Source organism: Poecilia latipinna, unplaced genomic scaffold, assembly GCF_001443285.1.
Source record: "Poecilia latipinna isolate Pla-1442-1.1 unplaced genomic scaffold, P_latipinna-1.0 Scaffold1587, whole genome shotgun sequence".
NCBI classification, from domain to species: domain Eukaryota; kingdom Metazoa; phylum Chordata; class Actinopteri; order Cyprinodontiformes; family Poeciliidae; genus Poecilia; species Poecilia latipinna.
In genome coordinates, this window is record NW_015114203.1 from 179,461 (window position 1) to 190,893 (window position 11,433).

Here is an 11,433-nt window from a genome sequence, read left to right on the forward strand (position 1 = left end):
TCTTTCTATCTCACACACACACAAACAGAACTGCAGAGGCTCACAACTCAAGCCAAAACCATTGAAAATGGACGGTGAATGTATGAAAATGTGCACATAGGACGTACTGGGCTGAGAGGGGGATGTTGTGTATCATACAGTGAACAATGAGGAGCTGAAGAGCTGCCCTGACTGAAAGCACACAAAAGAAAATAAAAACAATGTAGGCTGGTGGTTCAAGGCTGGAAAAACTTAATTCAGGCCACAATCAATCAAAAGCTCATTAACTGCCTGCTCCTTTGATCAGACACACTGTGGTCGGACTAAGATAAAACAAGCATCTAATCAAACTTCAGTGGTTCGTAACGCTGTGCTCCACGCCCGTTCACATGTCTTTCGTCTCTGGGTGACAGAAACTTTACAGTATATTGCTGGCATGTTTGTATCGCTTTCAAAAATCATAGACGCACACAAGAGATTCATCAAAATTTATGTCTTGCAGTGAGACTCGATGTTTAACTTTAGATTTCCTGAGCTGTCTCTGGAGTTCATCATCATCATCATCATGGCTTCCTAAGAGCCAAAGAGACATTTCGCATTCTGCTTAGTGTTAATGTTGACTAACGGCGGGCCACTAAGACAGTAAATCTACACCTCCTCTATTTGCACAGAGATGTCAAATGGCTGGCATGATCAAGTCGAAGCCTGCAGGTATTTGGGAACGCCTCATACATGCATAGCGACAGCAGCACATGCAGAAGTCCTAGCTGAGATCCAAACCGGCAGAACCCTCTCACACATTCCACAACGGTTTCCTCACAGGAGTGGAAAGAAACCAAACCCTGGCCTTTAAAAGAAAACAAATGGTGGTTCTGCCAAGCCCAGGGATAAAGTAGTGAGGAAACCTCCCTCCTCCCCTCCCTTCCCACCTCTCTGCTCCAGTCCGGTCCCGCCTCCAGCCTGCACTATATCTACTGCCGTCCTTCCTCTACCAGACTCCACAGAGCCGCTCAGTCCACAGCTGCCTAACAGTCCTCTCTCCTCGCGTCGTCTCCTGACCAGCAGATACCCAGCCATCATGTATTACCAGCAGAGCTTCGGTGGCCCCTCGGTCGTCACCAAACAGACCCGCAGCTACACATCCAGTGTTGCCCCCCAGAAGGCCCACAGCGTGTCCGGCCTCAGCTTCAGGAGTGGCCCCCGCATCTCCTCCTCCAGCGCCCGGTTCGTCTCCTCTGGGTTCGGGAGCAAGGGAGGGGGCTTCGACCTGTGCAATGCCATGGACCAGAGCACCATCCACCTGAACGAGAAGGCCACCATGCAGAACCTGAACGACCGTCTGGCCAACTACCTGGAGAAGGTGCGCTCCCTGGAGGAGGCCAACGCCAAGCTGGAGAAGCAGATCAGAGAGTACTACGAGAAGAAGGGCCCAGCAGCAGAGAGGGACTACAGCAACTACTGGGCCATCATCAACGATCTGAAAGACAAGGTATGGAGTGTTGCGGCCTTTGCAAGTCAAATATTTGCATGGTTGTTAATGATTATGAGGTGGAGCTTTGAAAGGATGCAGGACCTGATGTCCTGCAGAGGTTTTAGGAGCCTTAAAGACATGTAATACATTTTCTGGGTCTTCAAAGGTTCATGCAGTACATAAGAAGTCAGGGTTGATGAAATATCTGTTTAACTCTGCAGTTCCACCTGTAGATCAAAGTCAAAACCAATCTAAGGCATGTGACTTTTAATGAGCAGCTCAAAGAATCCTAAGCCTTCATCTGCTGCTTTCTCTCCAGATCAACGCTGCCACCATCAACAATGCCAACATCCTGCTTCAGATTGATAACTCCAAACTGGCAGCAGATGACTTCAAAACCAAGTAAGACAAAGCTTTCAAATGAGGTCCAACAAGCACTCTTTACTGGTACCAACTGCTCCATGTTGATGATCTGGATTTCTACGACCTGATTAGATTCGAACACGAGTTGATGATGCGCCAGTCCGTCGAGGCTGACATCGCCAACCTCCGCCGCCTGCTGGACCAGACCACCCTGACCAAGGCCGACCTGGAGATGCAGATCGAAGGCCTGCAGGACGAGCTCGCCTACCTGAAGAAGAACCACGCAGAGGTGGCTAACACCGAACATCTCTTCCGCAGCCCCACGCGGGGAAGCAGAACAGATCTAATCCATGCTGTCCCCAACTCTTTCAGGAACTCGCAGCAATGCGCTCTCAGCTCACCGGCACAGTCAACGTAGAGGTGGACGCCGCACCTCAGCAAGACCTGAACAAAGTCATGGAGGAGATCCGCGCCCAGTATGAAGCCATCACAGATAAACACCGTCGGGAACAGGAGGCCTGGTTTAATGAGAAGGTGAGGAGAAGTTCCTACAAACACACGAGTTAACATAAATGTTCGGAGGCTCGTTCCCTCTGCAATCATAGAGACTTAAGAATGTGTGTGTTCTTTTTTATTCAGTCGGCAGCCCTGAACAAGGAGGTGGCCATAAGCACAGAAACGATCCAGACGTCCAAGACAGAGATCAATGACCTGCGGCGCACACTCCAGGGTCTGGAGATTGAACTACAGTCCCAACTCAGCATGGTGAGCAAAGAAACATCCCCCAAAGCTCCCAAACCACTGCCTTATCTAAGCAAAAAGTTCCCAGATCCAAGCCTGGTCAGGGCAAAATGAGGGAAGAGAAGGGAAGGGAGGATATGCTAGAGCAGAGGCTTTCCTGGAGGAATGAAGCTAGCAGTGGGGAAGGGAGGAGTTCCTGCACATGAAGACATTTCACAGACATCTGTTCAAATTTTGAAAGTCGTTAAAGAAAAAAAAAAACAAGAAAGTTTGAGGAAAGCCGAAGAAATGCTGAAAAAATGTGTAATCCTGTGGGTTAGCTGTGCCCAGATGGTGTTAGTCACTCGGCACTCCCTGAAACAAACCTCCCTGCTGCAAACACATAAATACATGCAGGATCCCATTTAAACCCAACTGCTCTTTATCCTCTCATAAAGTCAGAGGAGCTGCAAAGCAAACAGCCGTGCTTTTGTGCAGGAACCTGCTGCATCCAGGGTGTGGCTGCAGCAGAAGATAACTCCAAACAGCCAGAATCCCCAATGAAAAGACTTTAATACCCCAAGGCTTCATTGCAAGAAGAAACAATAACGAATACCTTTTCTTCTCTTATCTTCTCTTCTCTTTTCTTTTCTTCCGTCCTGCGACAGAAAGGGGCTCTGGAAAACACGGTAGCAGAAACAGAGGCCCGCTACAGCTCCATGCTCTGCGGCTTCCAGAACACCATCAACATGCTGGAGGCAGAGCTCTCCAACGTGCGCGCTAGCATCGAACAGCAGGGCCAGGAATACAAGATGCTGCTGGACATCAAGAGCAGGCTGGAGCAGGAGATCGCCACCTACAGGAGGCTGCTGGATTCAGAGGAGTCCAAGTAAACCAAGGTGCATTGACTTTTTTTCTCTGTCATTTTACAACACATGTGTAATGTGTAAACATGTGTAAACACATGTGTAAACGTGTAATGTGTCCTCATCTGATGTTTTCTTAAAATTCTCTCGCTTCTTGTCATCATTTCAGACCAATTGGCCTTGATGAAAGCCTTGACCAAATTCAGTAATAACTTTTCTCTCTCTTTGTCGCAGGAGGCTCAGTGTCCACAACTACCACTGTGCTTTAGATGGCCCGACTGGCAGGACAAGCTATTCTCAGACTCACTCACACACACACACACACACACTATCCGTTTAGTAAAAGCTGTTACAATGAGATGAAGAAACTGTACAAAAGATTCCCGAAAAGAAAACCTTGGTGAAGAAGAAGACTCCATGTACAGTGTTGTGTGTGTATATGTGTGTGTTTGTGTAATTCTTATTCGCCAAATAAAATCTGCTGGTTGAGATAAGAGTTGGTCTATTTTCTCTGACTTTGCTTCGACGTTGTTTTTCCATGACATAGTTTTGTGTTTGTGCAGTCTCCATGGCAGCAGCTGCACTTTTTGGGAGGTGGGATGTGGAGTTTTTTCTCTTTTTTTTTTTTTTTTGAGGAAATCTGCCTTACGTAATCAGGCTGCTGTCAGGAAAAGGGTGAACAATAGTCAAGAGTTGGAGTCTGGAAAGTATTAGGATCTGGAGGAAAGGCCATTCAGCTGCTTCAAGTTTTAGTAAAAAAGTTACATGGCTTTACAAATATTCACTCTCTCCAAACTATATCATATTTAATCATATTAGGACAAGATATTTCAACGTGTTGTTTTGGATTTTTATGCTGTAGACAGACTCAAACTTGGTCTTAATGTCTTGTAAAGCCACTGTTTCGTTTTTTAAGTTAGAAAAAAACTATCCACAACAACTTCACCCCATGTGGGGAAGTAATACTACCAAGAAATTGATCATTTAAATGTCATTAATCGCATTTATTGAAAAGTTGGGCAAAGCATTGCCAGCAACATGCAATCATGAACAGCAGAATTTATTTATCCCTTAATTAAAACCTTTCTGATAACAGGAAGTCTTATAAAAGATCTCAAGAAGCAGTTTATCACTCACCAATCCAAAGAGCAGATAAGAAACAAAGTCATTGATGTCTGTCTCTATGAAAAAGGTCCATTAGGACATTTCTTATGATGTCCCAAATCAGCGAACCACAGTTAGAGTCATTATCCACAAAGGGCGAAAACATGGAAAAGTGGTGAATCTCAGTCCAAGAATGCATCTATGAGTCATCCGGAGGGTCACAAAAGAACCCAGAACCAGATCTGAAGCACTGCTGCCCTCACATGCTTTAGTTGAGGTCAGAGTTCATGTGTTAACAAAAAGAAAAAGACTGGCCTTCATGGAAGAGCTCCAAGGCTAAAGCCACTACTGAACAAAAACAGAACAAAACCTTGTGTCGTATTTGCCAAAAACCACATCTTGATGATCCTCTTTCATACTTTTGGAGAGATATTTTGTGGACTGACGAAGCTGGAGATTTTTAGGATGTGTGTCTCATAACCTGCTGAGTAAAACTAATACAGCATTTCAGAAAAAGAGACATCAAGGTCGTGGTCAAACATGGTAGTGGTGTGACGGTCTGGTCCAGCTTTGCTGCTTCAGGGTCCAGACGATTTAATGGACCCACAAACTCTGCTAGGGAGAATAAAGACTCTAACCCAGAGTTTCTCAACCCTGCTCCTCACCGCCCCCCTGCTCTGCATGTTTTAGATGTGCCTCTATTCCAGAACAGCTGATTCAAATGATTGCATGACCATCAAATACTGCAGAAGCCTGTTAATCACCCAGAGATACAATTCAGGTGTGTGGCAGAAGGGAAATACCTAAAACATGCAGGACAGGGGGGGGGGCGCTGAGGACCAGGGTTGAGAAACACTGGTCTAACACGTCCACTTTACAATCCTGCAAAAAAGAGCAAGTTAGAATTTCTCCACAGTGATGCAGATCAAAGAACTGCCCTGGTCGACAAGGGGCAACAGGCTTAGGGGTAGTTAGTTTTTTTATGTGGGTTAGGTTGATTTGGGAAACTTCTTTGTAAACTGCTTTTTTGACTTTGTTCTGAATGTTTTCCTCAGATCATCTGATACATTTGTAGGGGACAAAAACTTTATATATCAGTCTGTAAAATCCCTTCAAATTAAGTTACATCTGTAGTTGCAATGTGTGGAAATCTTTAAGATTCTGAGAGCTTTTGCAAGGCACTGTAGATGGCTAACATAAAATAAAAAGTGACCATACAGTTTGCCCTGAGTGTTTTTTTTTTTTTTAAAGAAAGACACACCCAAATGGTTGACTAATCTTTGCCCTGGCAGCTTCTCAGCACTGTAACATCGAGTCTTTGTAACTCCATTCACCTAGAAACAAGAACACACACACATGCACACACACACACACACACACAGCTGAGGTCAGAAACCCGCAGGATGAAACAATGCAAACAGTGACTAACTAAACAAGAGAGTCATTGTGGAAACAGGTGTTATCAATGCAGGATTCAGACCTCTTTTATTAACTTAGATTGATGCCAAAACACAAGAGAGCCGTTCTGGGCGGACAGCCTCGTCTGACGCTGATGGACTATATTTCCCTTGTGCAAGCCTTGCCTGAAATTGCAGAGAAATCCTTTGAGGGGTTTGAAATTCTCAGCTGATGGAGTAATAATAGACAATAACAGAAGATCTCACTGCAGTTTCTAACTCCCTCAGAGGTGCCTTCATGTAGTCGTGTTTGGAGCAGATCAGAGCCTCTTTCACACTAAATGCAAAGTACTTTAGCTTATCTTTCTAATTTTGTAGGTGAATCCGAGTAAAGGTCATAAAAGATGAGTCCATTTTTCCTGAAGTGCTGTTCATCAGACCAAGTGGCTTGCTGAAATGTGCCGTGTTTCCTTTTTACATCAGTTTAATGCTAAATCCACTCAGCTGTATTACCAGCATTCAAACAGTGAAGGTGAAACTGTGCCCTCTTGACCTGTAACTCTGTGACTGTGACTTTCTTACACTGTAAGAGTGCATCCCCAAAAACCAGCAGCACATTCTGTGGGGCGCCATCTTGTGGCTCCGCTTGGCGGCACGAAGGGTGGGTTTGGTGGAGGGGCTGTCTGGTGTTGCGCTTGGGGCTTTTTGCATGTGCCAGCAAACAGTAAATCGGTGATTTGACTGGTTGGGCGACGGGGTTGAAGTCTTTAGGTGGGTTGTATTCTTTTCCTGGAATTGATGGTGCGAGGATTGCCAAGTGGGTGAAGGTTGGTGGAACCATAATCAAGTTGCCAAACATCCATTTTACGTCCTCCTTGTGTAACTACTCACAAAAACTGTATTTTACAAAGGCTGCATTCCCAAAGCAGTTGCTCTCATTGATAAACTCTCAAGCTTTCGTTGTCAGAAAGCAAAACACATCTGGAAATCCTTCCTTTTAGTCTATTTCTGAATCTGCCATCACTTTTAACCCTCTGTTTACCATCAAGTTGGCAGACACGAGTTAATTTATTTCTCATCTTTAATCACATACAAAACTTAGCTTCGTAGCAGCTCCTCCTGACACTCTGAGCGCAAAATAAACTCAGCTTCATTTGTTTCCATTAAAGGTTGGGACTGGAGTTTACAGTTACAATGTTTTTATGTAAAACAGAGTCAAAGACAGAGTCAGGTTTACAGTAAGGACAGACGTAGCCTGCATTACCAGTATTGGTTCATTAAAGACGGTAAAAGCTGTTCACACCCAGCAGTCACTCAGAACCCACCTCGGGGTGAAATACTCACATTTTGCCCCTGAAGTCCCTTACTGAATCATTCATTAATGTCATCAGGATATTTATTTAAACACACTCAGAAATGTGAGCTCCAGTATGCAAAGAGTTACTAGACAACACTGGTTAACCATGAGGCGGTATGTGATTGTTTCTACTAAGAATACATATATAAAGAGAAATAATTTGTGCTCAACATTGTTATGTGTGGGTGTCAGTGCTAGAACCGAACCTCTTCAACATCTGGGCCACATTATTGACAAGTATGAAATCTTCAAAATATTTCAAGAACTTCACACCACAATCCTCAACAGGAAGCGACAAACACCTCCGGCCAAGGACCACAATTCATCTGAGTTGCAGATTCTTTGACGCTCCCGCCCTGAAGACCGAGTTATTTAATTTAATATTTGGGATATTCTGACAAAGTTTGATGGATCCTTTTTGGAAGAGGGTAGAGTTCTGCAGATACAGTTTTCACTGCAGACTCGGATGTCTGTAAGGTCTATTGAATAGAAAAATGGAAAAGTACTGAAAAAAGAACATGGGTGTTACTTAGAATAATGTCACAAAAACATCTCCGACGCTGTATTTCTTTAACTGGGCATCATTACACGCCTTTCTTCTTCTGCTCTTTACTTTCTTTATGTGGATAATGTTTGGCCCCACCTTTTCAATCTATTGGTTTATGCAAAGATTTCACTGTTTTAGGTGCATATGCCATGGTTCTGGTATTCAGAAAGCTTTTTGTTGCAATCAGTTTAGCATAATTTTTGAAATCAGCTAACTTCAAATTATCTGATTTAGTCAAAGCATGCCTACGGAAGCTGTGATTGGAGTTAAGGGGCATTTAACAAGCAATGGGAATCAAATATTCAAATGGGTTTAATCAAAATAATAAAAAAAAAAATAAAATGGAATTGTCATTTTTTCACCATATAACGCAATAATGCTGCTGTGATTACAGTTATGTTGCAAGTTTTCATGTGTCATCGAGGGAAAGTAGGAAACGGAAACACCCAACGTGTCAGGAACAAAGGCAGCTTTGAGCGCCAGGTGTTCACAGGAGGGCAGGTGTGGTCTAATCCACAGACGCTGAGTGGTGGCGTAATGCAGATCACACCCACTTCTCCTTCCTGACTGATCTATCTGAGCTGGTGGAAGTTTGGAAGAGTCTATCCGTTTAGTTTGTGACGGTGAACATTTCGTAAGGTGTACATGAGTCTCTTGTTCAGGCCCGTGTCACGTCCTGAAGAACATTATCTTAAGGATTTGGTTATTTTCATTGACCAGAGATTGACTCAATCATTTAACAAGTCAGGGCGGGTTACCATGCAGCTCGATGACGAGGCAGAGCTTTAGTAAACCAGTACAAGGTGTGTGGGTCAAGCTTCACTCATCTTGCATTCCTTCCCATTTCTTCTCAACACTACTACATATTATCTCTAAATATGTAATAAAGTACTGATTACTAAGCCTGGACGAGGCTTGGCAAGTTTGTTTGTCCAACATAATTCATTTACAGGGTACTTAAATGAAGGTAACCATAGAAACAGACAGACATGACAGAAGTGAAATGATAAAGTATTCTTGAGCCTTTATGGAAAGTAACAACAACCAATAATATCTTCAACAGTTTCTGCACATCTCAGGCTTTAATGTGGATCATTCCAGAGTGAGGAGCAAAGAAAGATTATTCAAATCCTTGAACTAAATTCATTTTTATGCCCAGTCTCATGATGCTACTCTCAGCTAAAAGAAAATCTCGTTTGTTGTATTTTGTGCAGTTCTAAGTTTTTTTTCCACATCTCCACTCCAACAGATTCTGATCGCATATTCATGAAAAACCTGCAAATGCTAAGGAGTGCAAAGATAATACACTGAACAAAAATATAAACGCTTTTATGAACATTTGGGTTATGCAATATATAGAGAAACACAAAATATATTTTCAGTAATTACAGCATTGATAACATTGCGGTCATGGCCATTACAGCGGATTGACAAGTTGGTTTCTCGTAGGCGGTTACGGACAGTCTGAAGTGTGATCCGTCTGTTGTGCAGACCAATAGACTCATCAGCTGTGTGCGTCGCTGGTCTTAGCCGATCCCGCAGATGGACAAGCCGGACGTGGCGATCTTGTGCTGGAGTGGTCACACGTGGCCGACGAGGACGGAGTCGATTTGCAGTGATGCCAGTCTGTTGGAAACGAACTCTTAAACAGCCAATGGTCCTATAACAGACCCTGAGCCGTGCAGCTACTGCTCTGGTGGACATCCCTGCATCCAACATGCCAATGGCTCGCTCCCACATAACTTGTGACATGACTTGTGACAAAATTTGACATTTTGGGGTGGCCTTTTATTGTCCCCAGTCCCAGGATTGTTGCTCATTTTGTCTGATCACCCACTGGACATGCCCCACCCATGCAGTGAGAAGAAAAACAACCCACTGAGTAAAGCTCACTGACAGCAAGTTGGATTAAAAATTATACACAAATCAAGAGAAATATTACTTTTGTACAATAAAACATCAGAAAATGCTCATTTACAGTTATTAACTCCACATGGCAACAATATTTAAGGTGAGATGTTTATACTTTTGTTCCATATAGTTATTCAGTCAAAATATTTTTCCAAACAGATAACCCACGGATCTCTGCAACTCCTCCAGATTAACCACAGGCCTCTTGACTTCTCTTATTAATTATTAAAGGCAGTCTTGTTTTGGTGCGGCTGCACTTGTGCCATGCTCTGCATTTTCAGATGATGGACTGGATGATTCTGCGTCTTCCTCCTTGTCCTGTCTGCTGTGTTCATGAATTTTCTCCAACAATCCTCTGACAACATCAATTTTCCTCCCACTTAACCACTATGGCGCTGCTTTGTGTTGGTCTGTCCCGATAAAACACATTAAAAGTCTGCGCTCGCACTGCAATGAAATGTGAAAAAGTTCGAGAGGCGTAAACACTGCGATTGACTATTGTAATGAGCAACTATTTTTGACATCTGCTGGTAAAAATAGCAGATGCTGTTTACAGGTATGTAAACGACAGTTTCTGCTGCCTTTTAGGACATTCAGTTTCACCAATGAATGCCAAATTTCAGTTTCACACTTGACAACAATGTTGTTATGAATACATCAAATAGTTACGATCTGCAACTTTTTTTTATTTTTATTTTTTATCTGTACTGTCATTTGATGTTGTGTCAGTCAGATTGTTGCCTTGAGTAGAAAAGCTTGAAGATGCAGATGAAAGGAGTGCAAAGGTTTATCTCTGAAGAGCCACTAAAATGATCTACAAAACCACTTGGAGCCATTACTAATGCTTTTATTGCCCTTTTAAAGTCGTATTCGGTGCTGCAGGGACGTAACTCGAACATTCACAAGTTGGTGCTTGAATAGCAGAGAAAAGATTTAAGGCTCTTTAAACGGAGCCAGATGATGCTCGTTTCAGAGTGCAGTTCAATAGACAGGCAATATTTTTGGTTTATTTGTATTTAGGATCAAGCTAGAGTGACCTTTATTATTGTATTTTGGTAAATAATCACTGGGAGCACGCAAATGATTTTCTCATTTCATTTTTTTTGTTTGTTTTATTGGTTTTCTCAAATGATTGAATTGGGGTGACATAAAATAAAAAAAAATAAACCAAATCAGTAATTGCAAACATTTAGCCAACTTCACCCAGGACCAGGGACAAAATGGATAGTTAATACCTAAATCTACAGTGAGTTAAGGACACGGTGCAGCGGTTTAATAAAAGATGTGGCAAACCAAAAGAAAACTTTGAGTAATTAAAAACTCAGCTGACATGCAGGCTGTCACGATGTGATTACGTCTCTCACCAGGACGCCTCGTCCCACCACAGGTATGTTTGAGCTTTCACACATAATATTCAGCATCAACCACCAAACTTTTCTCATGGTGGAGTTCAGGTTAGGATACGCTAGTGGAACACAGTGCTGTTCGACAATGAATTAATTAAAAACACGCAGGAAATGGCACATACACTGATGCATTCGCTTCCAACTGTATATCTGACATTTATCCCTGTGAGCGCCAGCGTTGATGGCAAAAAATGTATTAAAATGATACAAGTTATCTAATATTCTGTTTCAGGTTGTGACGGAAGAAAATCAAATGTAATGCAAACTGGAATAATGTATTATGGTTTAAAGTAACAATTTAAATAAAATGTC

General features: G+C 42.9%; 1 protein-coding gene across 1 annotated transcript; it reads left to right on the forward strand.

Annotated features, from left to right (window-relative positions):
- Positions 1–965: 965 nt before the first annotated feature.
- LOC106963836 (keratin, type I cytoskeletal 13-like) lies at positions 966–3,895 on the forward strand. Its single transcript, XM_015058975.1, has 7 exons — positions 966–1,468; positions 1,770–1,852; positions 1,946–2,102; positions 2,186–2,347; positions 2,453–2,578; positions 3,202–3,432; positions 3,634–3,895. Exons 1-6 carry the CDS (start codon positions 1,058–1,060, stop codon positions 3,424–3,426), a joined length of 1,164 nt encoding a protein of 387 aa, XP_014914461.1. The 5' UTR covers positions 966–1,057; the 3' UTR covers positions 3,427–3,432; positions 3,634–3,895.
- The last annotated feature ends 7,538 nt before the right edge of the window (positions 3,896–11,433 follow it).